The sequence below is a fragment of the Pan troglodytes genome, chromosome 14 (assembly GCF_028858775.2).
Source record: "Pan troglodytes isolate AG18354 chromosome 14, NHGRI_mPanTro3-v2.0_pri, whole genome shotgun sequence".
NCBI classification, from domain to species: Eukaryota; Metazoa; Chordata; class Mammalia; order Primates; family Hominidae; genus Pan; species Pan troglodytes.
In genome coordinates, this window is record NC_072412.2 from 114,799,868 (window position 1) to 114,816,632 (window position 16,765).

The 16,765-nt window shown below is 38.5% G+C and overlaps 1 protein-coding gene across 4 annotated transcripts in view; it reads left to right on the forward strand.

Moving 5' to 3' along the window:
- The window catches only part of MYO16 (myosin XVI), a 711,002-nt gene extending 698,681 nt beyond the window's left edge, over positions 1 to 12,321 (forward strand). For all 4 annotated transcript variants that reach the window (XR_008538898.2, XM_054665553.2, XM_054665554.2 and 1 more), the window contains one exon: positions 10,919 to 12,321. Coding sequence is in view for 3 of the 4 variants with exons in the window: in XM_054665553.2 (XP_054521528.2) it covers positions 10,919 to 11,146 (228 nt within the window). In the remaining variant the exon portion in view is untranslated. The remainder of the gene's footprint in view (positions 1 to 10,918) is intronic.
- The last annotated feature ends 4,444 nt before the right edge of the window (positions 12,322 to 16,765 follow it).

Sequence of the window (16,765 nt, forward strand, 5' to 3'; positions counted from 1 at the left end):
TCTTTTCACCTTTGGGTGAATAGTCAATAGAAAAATCAATTCTGTGACAAATGAACAGCAACATGATTTTACATATGAATTATTTAACAAAGACTATTTTTATCCTTGAAGGGAAAGACTTAAGTTAAAAATCGGTAGCAAATTATTAATTTACATTTATTAATATGATCCACAGGAATGCATATCCATAGAAATTGAAGAAATTTTCTATCTTATGTTTAATTAGTTCATGCCCTAGACCTCATAATTGTCCAATAGGAAATTATTGAAAATTAGTAAATATATAAATAATCAATAAACCTCATTAAGCCTTTAGATCACGTTGTATTTTCACCCAGGTTGTGAGAGATTTCGTGTTTTGTAATGCCTGAAAATAAGTGAACTGATTACAAGTGTCTCACTTTAGAGAAAACACTGGCATCACCTCCGTTTTTACATCACTTTATCAAACTCCTTCTTCTTATCTAATTGATGTCTCCTGGATGTTGGGAGACACAAGATTCTTTACAGTAAAGTACAGAAATGGAAAGTAGATTCATGTCTTGAATGTCTAAATTTCAAATCACCAAGGTTTTCTCAATAACAGAATAAAATCATTTTTTAAATCCCCGTACTGGGTTGTCGAGTTAGTAATCACCAGTATCTTAAGTAGCATTGTAATTTTCTAAGAATTACCATTTCTATGAAGGAATCTTCTTGTTGAAAACCTAATAAATAGAAGGGAATTTCTTTGAGGGTGAGTATCCCAACCCATAGGGAAATGGGTCTGGACCATGATCATTTATATATCTGTTTGCATATCCTAGGAGCTTGAAATGCTTTTCTGGTGTTCAGAGGCACAGACATTCATTGAATGTAAATGACTTAGCTTTTACCTTACATAATCCTTTCTTAAGAGCAGAAAGAACATAGGGGTGTTAGAGGTTTGACCCGGGCCACATTTTAGGTGGTCTAAACTGACAGGAGCTTGTTTATGAGAAATGCTGGCCCCACCCTAAGGGCTCCAGTAATACTGCCTTGGCCACCAATGTTTGTGGAATGGATCCCTTTGTCAATTTCTTTGGACGTCAGGTTTTCCTAGCTCCGTATAAACCGTGACTTTGCTCTCTCATTACAGAACTGCAAGTGGCCCCCAAACTTTGAAGCTTTCAGCTCTCTTGTGAATGTCAACTTTAAAAATAAAAATTACAGAATAACTAACAAGTGTCTTATTAGGTTATTCACCAAACAATTTTGTTTTCAAAGACATTAAACTGTCAGAGAGCCTGTGCACTTTTCTAAATGCCTGGATTTTGTACCTATTATAGAACAGTACAATTTTTTCCGTGCCATCCCAAAATAATAATTTTGGACATGTAAGTTTATTTGATCCCTTAACCCTAAGGCACTGCATTCTTTGGCCACCAGGAGTCTGTGGTGACTGTCCCCCTCTCCTTCAGCGGCTCCGCCCACTAGCCATTCAGATCTATTTAGGCATGTTGAATTCACAGCAAGAAACGAGCATGGGACCACCCACACCCTATGTGATTTCAGAGCAGCCGAGCATTTTTAATAAGTTCCCAGAGCTTTCTAGTGTTTGAAAAACCCTTCGCTGAATCTGTGAATGTGAAATACAACTCACGTGTAAGAATGCGTTCAGGGGAAGCCTGGCGTTGCTTGAAGGCACTCTCTTCTGTCCTGGACTTGATGGAGCTGAGTTGCCCATTTACCCCCAAGGTTTTTTTTTTAAATGGACCCACACATTTAATACTGTGTGATAATGTTTCTCCCTTCTCTCAAACGTGGGCCATGCATTCATACGCTTACTCCCTTTAAACTCTCTAAGCAAGTACACTGGATACTTTGTGCTGGGTAGAGATTAATTTACTCACTTTAGGCTCCAAGGACACCATAGTCTTGTGAAGCAGTAACTAATTCTACCCACATGCAATAGATCAACATTACTCCAACTCTTGTAATATACATGATACTTTTTAAATGAAAGAAAAACATCCCCTTGACCCTTAAAGTTTCTTATTTTACAATGTTAATTAAATGTATAGACATACAGTGTTACAAATAATCTCTTTACTCTTTGAGCTTTCATTTCAGCTATAAAACCAAGGCAAATTGACCACTTGAGTAGAATAAAAGTCTACAAAAGCAAAATAAAGGTAAAATTCACAACATTGATGTTAGGCATGAGATTTTGTTTAGCTGAAATGACATGACTGTTGGAAACGTGCGCTGACTATTCTATTCATCAAGTTCCGTCAAGCTTTGTGCATTTTTCCCACTTTATGCCACTGGCTAACCAAGCCCCTACCACTATTTCTATTTGAAATGACAGCCAGCTTTTGAACTTACCCTACTTTGCAATATCACATAGCTTTTCTTGCAGGAAAAAGAAAATGTATTACATATTAAATCCATCTGCTCCTTTCTCATTAACCTACAACAGTATAAATAATATTACTTCTGTCATCCTACTCGTAAATAAAATACAAAGACATAAAAAAACTCATTGAATACTAGCTTGAAATATAGATATTCAAGATGATACAAAGTACAATTACTTTTAAAAGATATCATGAATATATAAACGCAAATAAATTTTAAATTGTTGAAGGAATTTGAGGACTCCTGAAAACACAAACCCTAACTTCAGAAGCATTGCATTTAACAACTGTTTAAATAGGTCACTAAAATCTCTTTATACTCTTTGTTATCTTACCCCTAAAATTCAAAAAAGCTGTAAGAGTTTTCTAATTTTCTTCCTGTAGAACTTTATTTAGTTTTGAGTCATATATAAATCATAGTTATGTTTTAAATCTAATGTGTTGCTCAGTATTTTCTGGGTTGCTTTTTAGTAATAAAAGAATAAATTATGTTATATTTATAAAAGGCCATAAATCGTGAGAAGTGCACCTATTTAGCATTACTTAACTGAGTCATCAGGATAATCATAATTCAGCAGTGTTTAAGGATTTTGTTCAAGTCAAGGGGCTAACCATGGCACAACTGTAACAGCTCATATTTAAACAGCACTCACTACTTTTGTGAGGCTTTCTTTTAAGACACCTGCATATGTGACTCATATAATCCACATCAAGTTGTTACAAGGTAGGTAATTTCTTGTGGTCCCACTTTACAGGTGATGAAGCCAGTGAATGCTTGTTCAGCATTGCACAAGTAGCTTGCATAGTTGGGTTCCATCCCAGGCATTCCGGCTCCAGAGGCCAGGTTTTTCAGCCACACTGACTGTGCTCAAAACCATCCTCCAATTCCACATGGGTTTGTCATTTCATCATAGAAAATGAAGTTTAATGTCATTCCTGTCACTTGTCTACGTCAAATCCTGTGGAAACCCTTCTCCTCGCATATTCTTCTCCCCTTTTCTAACTGGTTAGGTGCCCATCTCACTTCTCAATATTCAGATCAAAGGTTAATTAACTTGTGAAGCCTCCTCAGACTTTCCTCCATAAAGCTCCCTTTCTCAAGTAAATGGTTTAATAAAAAAGGTTTAAAAAAAAAATATATATATATATATATATATATATATATATATATATATATACTGTCATTTTGCCTCGCTCCGTCTCTGTGCCCTGCGTAACACTTTAAGACACGCGTTTTGTTTGTCTAAAAGCTCCTTGAAAAGCAGCTCATTTGTCCCATTCACGAAGCAGGGAGCTCCTAGAGCAGAGGCATAGGATGCAAGCGTGAAGGTTTGCAGATGTGGAGCCCTTTGTACTTTCCCAGTCATAACACTTGCCTTCTGGTTCTAAAAGATAATGATTCTGTGTACAAAGACTATTATAAAAAGTTCCAGAAAAGAAAATAAATAAGTGACTCATTATCTGAAGTGGTGATATGGGGTGCAGATAGTAAATCTTTTAAAGCAATGGAAAATGAGCTTTAAGTTAAAAGATACCACTATGGCATCCTTTATATTGTACAAACAAATCAGGATAAATTATACTCAGTGTGAAGCCAGCTGACTCCAACCTCACGCTGCCAGCAGCGTCCTTAATCCCCAGAGGCAGTTTTTCTCTTTCCAAAAAGAAATGGTATCAAAACTAAAGCTTTTTGTTACAAAATCACTATTGCTTTTTTAATGATAATATTTAATTTACTGTGAATATCAAATAATGGTAAAGGAGGCCATGAGTGTTTTTGTTGTTACCAGTAGTACATAAAGTTTAAAGAATGGATAAACACTGATTTACATGATTTTACAGCACTATTTAAAATGCTTTGTATTGTTTATATAGTACTGGACTGCCATTTAGATAGCATTCATGATTGTATTTGTTTGCTATTCTAAAATTTTAAAGCTTTTTCTCTATGAGAAAAGTAATTCTTGTGTTTCAGAATCTAATAAATAGATAGAAATAAAGCAGATTAAATATTGTTAAGGAGTACTGGCCTCCTCTTCTGATCTTCTATTTCTTGGCTCACAGATGATGATTTTAAAATGCCCTTTCAGCTAGGTTGAAGGTAGTGGCCTATCATAGTCTTACATAGAATTATAACCTTCGTTATAACATAACCTATGAAAATTCTTTGGTTTTATTTTAAATCAAGATCAATAAAATAAGATGTTAGCATCTTATTTCAGCCATTCTGGCAATTCTTATATGCCTAGTAGATTTTACTCAATAGCTATTAATGTCTGTAATAGAAAAGAAGAAAATTTCCATGAAATCCCTCAATAAAGGGGTTTATTCTGAATGTTAATTGGTTATTGCAAACATCAGTCAAATTTTTGCTTATCAAAGAACTATGCAAAGTTCTTGTTTGTTGATTCAAATATGGTGTCCTGTACTCACTACATTATTCAAGACATCAATACCCTCATTAAGAAAGGGCTTTCAAAGGGTTTATGTGCTTAAATTTCACCTTTTATAAGGTACTTGGGAATTCAGATATTTTTAGTAAACACTGAGAAGCTTTGAAAGGGTAAGACAGCATTTTTTTCCAAAAAGAGAAGCAATGACTCAGGGGATCTGGGACTTTTTTTTTTTTTTTTTTTGTCAAAATCCTTCCCGACAAGCCTAATTCAGATGAGCAGCCGCTGAAAGTCACTCTCAGCAGATTGGCACTGCTGCTATGCTTCTATAGAGTGACTCAAATCTTTAAGTCTGTTCCTGTTATGAAGGTTAAGCAGAGGGTCACATCTAGTATATTTTGGTCACTATGAAACACTGCTGAAAAGAGTTTAGGATTTAGAGGAAATCTGGAGTGGATGTATTTTGTGCTTGGTGTAAGCACAGAGTTGTATGGTCTATCAAACACTAGCATCGAGATAAATACAGCATATGCCATAAGGAGATGGAAGAGTAACACCAACTGCTGGGTAGAGATTTGGATTCTGTTTGTTTGTCTAGTTTTTATGCTTTACTTTGTCTTGTTAGGAATTAGTCTCTATTTTCATATCCTTTTCTCTACAGTTCTTGCGTTCTTTTAGATTAATTGGATATTTATTATTTCACTGTTACATTAACTTTGATTAAATATTATATTATTCTTTTAATAATTTCACAAGAGAAGACAACATGCATCCTTTACTCATTGCTTCCTAACAGATTTGATCACTTTGACCACTTTTCTAATACTGCTAGAACCTTAAGACCTCGAAACTCTACTTAATCCCAATAACAAGGTTTTGCAGCTATTGATGGCATGCACTTGTGTTATTCATGTAATTTAAAGTCTATAAACATTTCAAGCATATAATTTATAGTTACCCATGGGTTTACTAATTCCAGTGTTGTTAATTCCCTCTTACATTTCCATTTTTTCCATCTGGAATCATCGTCTTCTACAAAAAAAAAAAAAAAAAAAAAAAAAAGACTTATTTCTTTCTATTAATGTGAGAGGTTTGATGACAAATTCCCTCATTTTTGTTTGTCCAAAAACATCTTTATTTCACTTTCTTTTTAAATTTCTTTTATTTCCATAGGTTTTTGGTGAGCAGGTGGTATTTGGTTACATGAGTAAGTTCTTTAGTGGTGATTTGTGAGATTTTGATGCACCCATCACCCAAGCAGTGTACACCGAACCCAATTTGTAGTCTTTTATCCATCATGCCCTCCCACCCTTTCCTTCCAGTCCCAAAGTCCATTCTGTCATTCTTATGCCTTTGCAACCTCATAGCTTAGCTCCCACTTATAAGTGAGAACATAAAATGTTTGGTTTCCCATTCCTGAGTTAGTTCACTTAGAACAATAGTCTCCAATCCCATCCAGGTTGCTGCAAATGCCATTAGTTACTTTTTATGGCAGAGTAGTATTCCATCATATATATATACACACACACACATCATATATCTATACATCATATATATCATATATATGATCATACATATGATCATATATGGGGTATATATATATCACATATATCATCATATACCACAGCTTCTTTATCCACTCATTGATTGATGGGCATTTGGGCTGGTTCCACATTTTTGCAATTGCGAATTGTGCTGCTATAAACATGCATGTGCACGTATTTTTTTTGTATAATGACTTACTTTCCTCTGGGTAGATACTCAGTAGTGGGATTGCTGAGTCAAATGGTAATTCTACTTTTAGTTCCTTATGGAATCTCCATGCTGTTTTCCGTAGTGGTTTTACTAGTTTACATTCCCACCAGCAGTGTAGAAGTGCTCCCTTTTCACTGCATCTATGCCAACATTTATTATTTTCTGATTTTTTGATAATGGCTATTCTTGTGGGAGTAAGGTGGTATCACATTGTGGTTTTGATTAGCATTTCCCTCACCAGTAATGATGTTGAGCATTTTTTCATATGTTTGTTGGGCATTTGTGTATCTTCTTTCGGGAAGTGTCTACTCAAGTCCTTAGCCCACTTCGAAAGAAATTATAGATGATGCGAACAAATGGAAACACATCCCATGCTCTTTGATGGGTAGAATCAACATTGTGAAAATGACCATACTGCCAAAAGCAATCTACAAATTCAATGTAATTCCCATCAAAATACCACTATCATTCTTCACAGAACTAGAAAAAGCAATCCTAAAACTCATATGGAACCAAAAAGCCCACATAGCCAAAGCAAGACTAAGCAGCAAGAAAAAATCTGGAGACATCACATTATCTGATTTCAAACTATACTATAAGACCATAGTCAAACAACATGGTGCTAGTATAAAACAGGCAGATAGACCAATGGAACAGAATAAAGAACCCAGAAATACACCCAAATACTTACAGCCAACTGATTTTCAACAAAGCAAACAAAAACATAAAGTGGGGAAAGGACACCCTATTCAACAAATGGTGCTGGGATAATTGGCAAGCCACACGTAGGAGAATGAAACTGGATCCTCATCTCTCACCTTATTCAAAAATCAACTCCAGATAGATCAAGGACTTAAATCTAAGACCTGAAATTATAAAAATTCTAAAAGATCACATCAGAAAAACTGTTCTAGACATTAGCTTAGGCAAAGACTTTATGACCAAGAACCCAAGAGCAAATACAACAAAAACAAACACAAACAGGTGGGACTTAATTAAACTGAAGAACTTTTGTATGGCAAAAGGAATAGTCAGCAGCATAAACAGACAACCCACAGTGTGGGAGAAAATCTTCACAATCTATACATCCGACAAAGGACAAATATTCAGAATCTACAAGGAGCTCAAACAAATTAGCAAGAAAAAAGCCAAACAATCTTATCACTTTCATTTTCGAGGGGTATTTTTATTCAGTGTAGAATTTTATGTTGACTTTTTTTTTCTCTCTCAGTAATTTAACCAGGAACATGTTGGCTTCTGGCTTCCAGTGTTTCCATGAAGACATCAGCTTTCACTCTTACTGTAGTTCCTCGCTGGGCTGGGCTGGAGAACCAGTCTACCCCTGGTTCTCTCCTAATCCTCAGGCTTGATCCGCCTTTGCCTTTAATTGCGAGGTCTTTGTTCCTTAGCCCTGAAAGATGATAGCAAATCTAGCCCTGTGTTTCAGAGCTCCCAGCCTGGCTCTGCAGCCTTGTGCCCCACACAATTTCAAAATCCAGAAAATGTTTTAAGATGAGACTGGCCACATGCTAGAGGCCATCATCACCCCTGCCAGGGTTTTACTTCTGAAGCACCTCTGTCATTGTAGGAGATTTCATTCTGCTTTCTATAAACTTTGGCCTAGGGCACCCATCACCCATGCAGGTGAACAGCTAAATGAGTGTCCCCTGTGGACGATGGCTGTGCATTTGAGGACCTATAAGTTTCCAATTTGTTTCTTTAGTCCCATGAAACTCCAAAATATCATGTGGTTTATCTTTCTTCCAGAAAAAACTCTCTGGATCTGGGGAAATGCTCAGAATTGGCAAATGTCCCCGGGAGGAAAAAAGCAGCTGGTAATTATCAGTTCACCTCAAAAAGCTTCACTCCATCTGGAATTCTCTCAATTTGTCAGAATTTCCTGATGTTTTAGAAAAATGACTCTTTTTTGAAATTTTTACAACAGGAACAATAACATGCTATAGCTCTCCAGAAGTGAACGTTCCTCAGTTTGTTTTCTAAATAAATGAATATGAAGTTGTGTCATTTAGGAAACATGGTGTCTTAAGAAAACTTGGGGAAAATAATCAGTTGACATGGTAGCGATATTCTTCCATCAGTTAAATGTTGTTTCCTGATCTGGTGACATTGTTTTCAGAGATCACTACTGTCTGCTGAGTGTGTGCCAAGGAACATAAATATGAATGTTCCATGTCCACACTAATGAGACTGAAGGGAATGTAACCAGCACAGCACACACTGGTGGAGGATGACGGAGGAGCTGGCACACACTCCTGGACAAACATAGATGACTGTGGTCCCATTCAGAAAAAGAAGGGAAGAGGAACATGGTACAGGGGACTCTGATCCTTAGCCTGTATCAGATCCTAGACCACAATAGTTGGGTTAAGCACAGTAGACTCACAGCTAAAAGCATATCTTCTTTTGAGAATTGTCTACTCATGTCCTTAGCCCACTTTGAAAGAAATTATAGATGATGCGAACAAATGGAAACACATCCCATGGACTCTTGGGCCAGGCTGCCAGGATCTGTCATTTTCCATGTGGCTTTGGCCAGATTACCTGACTGCCCTGTTCCTGTTTCCTGATCTGCAAAATAGGAGTACCCACTTTACAGGGCTCTTAAGAGCTGACGAGTTAATGCCTGGAAGGTGCTTACGAAAGCACCTAGCACATGTGTAGCCAAAGTGTTCACTAAATAACCTGACTTCATGCAAGCTCCCACCACCCTGCTTTCTTGGCTCACTCTGCTGAGAGTAGAAGCAATCTGGCTTCCACAAGCATCTGCCCAACAGAATTTCTCATTTCCAGGCCATTCTGATGCAGCCCTAAAGAATAAAAAAAATACCCTTTTAAGAGGCCCACTCTGCTCTGCAGCTCACTCTCTGTTATGTCTAGAAATTGCTTTATGGACTGAGTAACCATAGTCCTCTTTTCTACCCTTAAGCTCTTCTTTCCTCTGGTTGTCTGTAAATTCAACTGGGGAGGCTCCTTTTACTAATAACCAGCTCCAGAACTCTAGTTACAGACTCTGAATATGGGTTTAACCTTCATGCTGTAAACATCATCTCCTTGATCCCAGCCTTTAAAATCCTCTTTCTGGGGGAAACAGTAGGCTCAGGTGTTGGTGTTAGAATTGGGCCTGGATGGAACACTCACTCCCTTTGCTGCTTTCAAGTGACTGTTTTCTACATAAGTGCATAACCACTTGTGTTCTGTTTTGTTTTATTTTCTCTCATTTTAATGGAGAGGGTTGTGATGAGATAGAAGAAGTGCTGGAACAAAGTAGTTAGTGCTTTGGAGGTAGGATGAGTCATCTCATTTCCTCTGAATTGTCCCCAGTATTCCTATTCGGATTTCCAGAATCTCATTTTTTTTTAAACCAGTATACTTCCTTAGAATTGCCAGAAAAATTGATATCTGCAATGTCCAGCTACTACAGACTTCTGGCGGCTGGCAGAAGAAGGGTGACCCCAGCTACATAGCCAGCTTGTCTTGTGCCCTAGCTGAAGTCAGGAGGTAAGCTTGGTCTGCAGGGTGTCTCTCTTCAGGGGCCATAGTGACACAAGATGATGTAGCCAATACAGTTACATGTTTTGATGCTTTCCTGCAAAGGCCCATAATGTTCCCATCTTTGAGGGCTCAGCGTCTGAGAGTACACAGTTGCTAATTTAGCTCATTGCTTTGTCTCACTGCCACCAAATAGAGCAGGCAGGTAGATACGCCAAAGAGGCTTCAAATATTCTCAAGCACAGCTAGCCCGCCTTGAATGAGCTCATTGGATATTTTAGTGACTGCCTTTTGGAACACCTAATGCTTGAAAACATTTTCTACATGAGTGTGGTGTGATTGTGTATTGTCTATGAACGGACCCTCATGAGTAGGGGTCCATCTTTGGGTCCATGCCTTATGGTCGGAAGTGAGGTCATGTAACCCTAATAGTCATGTTTGACTATTAACTATGTGGACAGATGGAGGAGCAGCTCCGAGGATGGAGTGACGCTTGAGGAAGCTCTGTTAATAGGAGAACATCTATTATGGATAGAAATTAAATGAAGAGAAAGTACAAGATGCCATAAGAATGTACACAGTAATCGAGGGCATAGGTCAAGCAGACATTTGATTCTTTCTTGTAGCCTCTGGAGGTGTAGCACACATTAACACTCTACCTAGTTCCCAATGTTTTGTTACAGTCATTGCCTTAACTCAGCAATTCACAGCCTCTCTAGCCCAGTGCTGTTTCCAGAGGCAGCAGTGCATGGAGATTGAGGAAAGAGGCTGCCTCTTTCAGCACCAGTCCTGCCCCTTTGTATCCAGGTGTTGCTATCACACTTCATACTCATTCACAATATTTGGTGCTACCTGTTTTTTCTGCCCCTCTTCCTCCCACAGGTAATCCATCAGCTGAGGCTCTCAGAGAATGAAAGTGTGGCCCTGCAGGAACTCTTGGACTGGAGGAGAAAGCTCTGTGAGGAAGGACAAGACTGGCAGCAGATCCTGCACCACGCTGAGCCCAGGGTGCCTCCCCCACCACCTTGCAAGAAGCCCAGCCTTCTGAAGAAGCCGGAAGGGGCCTCCTGCAACAGGCTGCCGTCTGAGCTCTGGGACACCACCATTTGATGTGGCCTGAACTGCAGACTTACAAAATAGAACTGCCTACTGATTCCGGGCTGCAACAACAGAAGGCTGCCTTCTGACATGCGCTGGGGCTTCTCTCCACGCATTTAGACAAAAAAAGCACAGGACACAGACACTAAATATATGAGATCCCGTGTGTGTGTGTGTGTGTGTGTGTGTGTGTTTGTGTGTGTGTGTGTGGGTTCTTTCTTATCCATCTTGTGGTGATACACTCTGATTTTCAAGCTCCTCATTTACGGCTCTGTGCTACCCCTAGGTAGCAAGAGAGAGGCTGGGAAAAGTGTGGACGTGGCCAGAGAGAGAGAGTAGCGGAGGAAAGGAGCAATCCATGCACACTCTGTACAGTTGTTTTTCTACGGTTCAACAGTCTGTTTATTGTACTTCCAATGGTTTTATTATAATACAGTATACGGGACATATATTTTATTTCTTTGTAGCTATTTGTGTTTTATTGGTATTATAAACCTGATAATTATTTACATGTTTATTACTGTAATTTTATAAATTTATGCAATTGGTGGTGCTTCCTTTCTTCAAAATACAGATTTTAAAAAATCATTTCTAGATTATTTTTTTCCTCCACAGTCCTTTTTTTTCACCTAACGCACCTAAATCTTGAAACTACATTGTTGTTTTAGCTTCACCAGTGTCACCCCTTGCAAAACTATGAATTGAGCCCCATGTTTTAGGTGTTACTCATGGATGAGGAGGCTGTTCTTTCCTATGCCCTGTATTTCTGGATAAGTGGATTGTGCACCCTTTAGTTAAATTTCACCTCCCGACTTCAGCATAGATCACAGGAAATCACATGGCACATGGTTAAACACGTATGGCTTCAAATCCATAGCCGGTGGTGTAAAATGATCATATTCATTCAAAGGCCTACACAGTACAAATGAGCACGCTGCCATGTACTGGTTTGAGCAGTAGGGGCTGCATCGCACAGCGCTCGTCCCCCGGGACTTACACTGCATGATTCCCTCGCTGTATATCCTCAACCCTCCCATAATGCAAGGCCTTGTTCATTGATGTGCTTTCGTCGGCTGTCGGAAAGTTCTGAGCAGTGGCTCCAGACCACCTTGTCTTGCTACTTGGAACTTTTTATTCATACCAGCCTTTGAAAAGTTACTGTGCCAATAAAGAGGTACAACTGTGTTCTTCTATTGTTTTTGTTGTTGTTATTATTGTCTCCCATGAACTCTTGTGTTTTCTGGTCAGAGAAGTAGGGGCAATGAAGTGATCTCACCCAGACTCCCTTAATGTGGGGGCCATAGCATTGTGCAAACTTTAGACACCAATGATGTTTTACAATACAGGCTTTATGATGATTCCAGTATGGTGAGACCAACAGGTCTGGAAGGGAGTCCCATTGAAAAGACGGCTTGTCATCCTCAGAAAGCTCAGAGAAGAGGACACATAGTGCCATCAGAGGGCCACACCAAGGTCAGCCAGGAAGCAGAGGGCATAGGGGGAGCCTTTTATTTTAGTTTGCACAACACTAGGAAAGGACAAGGCAGGATCAGCAGGCATAGAACTGACTGCTTTGAGAAATATCGGTGGGTTCTGGGTTAGCGGGGCCATCCGTACCTGTCTGGGACCTAGCCTTGAAGTGATTAGGGGGGTGGAGAGTGGCCTGGAATGACAGCCCTATGAGAGCCCACAGGGGAGACTTACTAGGGATGTGGGCTCTAGATTGGTTGACTTGTCTTTGAAAATCATGTTCTGGGGTGAGTCATCACTATCTTTTGGACGCGGCTAACCCTGGAAACGGCAATTCCTCCAAGGTCAGCAGGGCCCCAGATGCCAAAGCATCAGAACACAGCAAATAAAAGCACATGGTCAATATGTAGTTACTGCAATGTTACTGCAGCCACCCAGCAACCACAAGGAAGTGTTCTGCCTGACCTCCAGCCTGACGACAGCCGAGTCCCACTCCCTGCCTATTTCTCTCTCATCTTTGTCCCTTCTGACTTCCAACCCCCGCGAAGAAGCAATGGAAGAAGCCAACTTTCCCTTGATACATGGCTTCTTGGGCCATGCTATGGACATAGTAGGCACTTAATGATCTTAGTTGAATTAAAACTTTGAACTGCATTCTCCTCCCCACAATATATTTAGGCCAGGGTGAAAAATAAACTGTTTAAGCATTGCACATTGCAAGAACTTGCTTCAAATGTTCACTGAGCATTGTGCTGACTGTGCGAGGTGCTCAGCCCATGTGATTCCTAAACTGGCTATTTTGGTTAGGGCTGCTGTAACAAATGGCCATCAGCAGGGTGGCTTCAACAACAAGCATGTATTCCCACAGTTCTGAAGCCTAGGAAGTCCAAGATGAAAATTTCCACAGATCCCGTGTCTGGTGAGGGCCTGCTTCCTGGATTGCAGATGGCCATCTTCTCATCGTACCCTCGCATGTTCAGAGAAGAAGGGGAGGAAGCACCCTCTCCGGTGTCTCTTCTTATAAGGGCATGAATTCCATCACGAGGCCTCTGCCCTCATGACCTAATCATATCCCAAAGACCCTGCCTCCAAATTTCATCATACTGGGGATCAGCGTTTCAGCATAGGAATTCTGGGAGGACATAGTTCAGTCCACAGCACTGACATATGCCAACAAGGTAATTTTTATCATTTTTGTATTGATACTGAAATTGAAGCTTATAGCTTTAAGCAGCCCATCAGATATAAACTCTCATCTTTATGATTCCAATGTCCATGCCATTTTAATTTGATATACAGAAATTGCCAACTTACTTTATGAAAATACACCTGAAATGATGATGCATGACCATTGTAGGGAGACCTTACATGAAGTAAGGAAGTCACAAGCCACACGTGTGTCCAAACCACACAACTCCCTATTAACCCAAGTTGAAGCACTGGGGCCTGTGTCATCACCAGGTAAACATTACAGTCACCTATTAGGGTACTATGAGCATCATGAACATGAAATATTTAACCTCTCAGTAGTCCCTCTGCCTCATTTAAGGTTTGTTGACCTTCAGACACTAGAAGCCAACCCGCTTGTAGATAGATTGTTTAAACACAATCTTCTAAATCAATGTGGACAGGCCCTTTAAACACAATCTCCTTAATCAGTAAGTAAGCCCTTTTGTGTTTAGTTGTTTGGATTCTCCGCTGTGGAAAGAGATTGCAGGTGTGTGTTAATCACTACATTAGGACCATCTGATTGTGCCTGTTCTAATTACATGATATGAAAATCAGCAGAGGCTCAAAAGCATCAATAGCCATGACAGTAGTAACAGTATTAACAGTCACAATAATACGAAGTCCAAGCCTTCGTGTGGATTAAAGTTACTCTCAGAATGGCTCTCTAATGATTATACTTTGTCAAGAAAATAAAGAGGTACTATTCTGGGTAATAAAGCACTGAATATTCTATATAAGCAAGATTTCAGCTTTTATGTGTGTTTGCAAAATATTTAATGGTGGTATTTTAATTGCCATCAGACCATAAGGTATGAATTAGGATGTATTATTGAGGCTTCAAACTTATGTTCAGCAATATAATTGGTATGAATTATTACCCTATGTTCAAACACTGCCCACTTCTATTGCTTTTTTAAAAAAATTATTTATGAGAGCTCTCTAAAAACCACTATCCAAATGTTTACAATGAGTTAAAATGATTTAAAATGTATTTCCCAGGATGGAAAAATATATCATCACTATTCTTAAATAGTGGTATCTAATTTAGTAGAATTATGCTTATATAAATCTACTCAATAAAAGCAACAACCAATTAAAATCTAAGATTTATGAATGGACTTCACAAATAAACATTACACAACTTGGACAAAAGGTATATTATGAATTCCAGAGTCTGAAAGGATGGATGGACTTTTGTCAAAATTCTATTGCTGTCAGTTTCCAGCCAGACATCAAACTCGACTCATATCACAATAAAGGGCATGAGGGTATTAAATAATAACGTTCTTCAATGGGACACGTTTCACCCATTGACCGTCACTCGGAACTGCTCATTTTTTCCTAATCATCTAAATGTAGTTTTTGATGAGAAATGAATGGAATTGATTTCTATTTCTCATCAGGAAAGTTTCAATAAAAAAGATTCTTAAATTAGCTGGAGGAAAAAAAAACTCTGTTCCAAGTAAACATTTAGTGTAATTTTATTACATTTTTCAAATTGTTTTTAGCTGCACATAAAAATCCATATAATGAAGATGAAAGCAATTAAATTTCTATTTACTGTGGAATAGTGAGTTCTGTGTGATACTCATGGGTTCCCAAAACAGTAGCACTGCTTTCAAAAAACTAAAAATATCATCTCCACCCCCATTTTTCTTCCTTTACATCTTATTCATAAGCAATGACTTCATAAAACAAATTCTACTACCAACAATGTTCTGTGCTGCAAGGCGTTCACGTGAGTTACGAAGATACCCATTAGATAGCAAAAGGTTGTAGCATGCTGAGTTACAGACTGGGAAGAATAATCTTTGTAGTTTTTTTCACTTTACCTAAATGCTCCAAACCCCTGGGATGTTCTATTATTGTGGTTTCAGTAAGTTTCTCTAAAATCCAGGATGCTTTATAAACTTTAAAGATGTTATTTTTCAAAGGGTATGTCTTAATAGGTGCCTATAATTCATCTCTATCACCTGTTCTAATTTCTCAGATCATTTTCCAGGCTTTTTGAAATGTGCTTATACTTTAAATATCATTCTTGTGTGCTTCAACATCAGCATAATATAATCTGAATTTTATGTAGTTTACCGGATCATTATAATGGCAGAAGAAAATGTTGATGTCCTCTCATAAGAAAATAATTAAAGGTGAATAAATCTATGCATTCGTTTCTATTGTTGTTTTATAATAGGAATGTATCAAATGTGTCTTTTCTTTCCTTTGAATTAGTCATGGGACAGACACCCTGCATATCTGCCAGCTTGCCTTTCCCTGTAGCCCCAGGGAACAAGCGCTGCTTCAAAGGAAGGCCAGCGAGCCTGCTCAGATGACATTTTCCTGATGTCACCATTTGGCTTCTGAAGTCTAAAGAAAATGAAAGAGAATGAAACTATTGATAAATTCCAAGGGAGGGGGGGATCAAAGCTCTAAAGAAAAATGGAATAAAACCAAATTCAATTTGAGTTTTTGATCTTTTAAGATTTCAACAAACAAAGGGGTTGGAGGTCCATGATCTAAAACAATTAATTGAAAAATGTATACATTCTGTCATATTTGAAGAGAGGTTTTCTTTCCGAACTTAATGTTTATGATAAATTGCATTAGACTTTTGTGTGGCAATAAGAAGAGCATAGCCACCCGACCACTCCCTATTACTCTTCATCAATATTATTGTTGAATAAGATAATTACATTTAATATCACAAAGCTAGTGTTTTGGACACTTTTTAATACAAATAGGTCACCTATATACACGTGTTTTGTAGGGGAACAAGTTCTTCAGACAATTATAACTGCATTTTGTGGTTGGAGAACTATTGTCATTCCCTTGGGCTTAGAAACTGTTACATAAAAGGATGACCGTCTATATTTTTAAAAGCAAGAAAATTTTCCCAGCAAAAGAGAAAAAGAGGCCACAAGAAATCCACCGAGT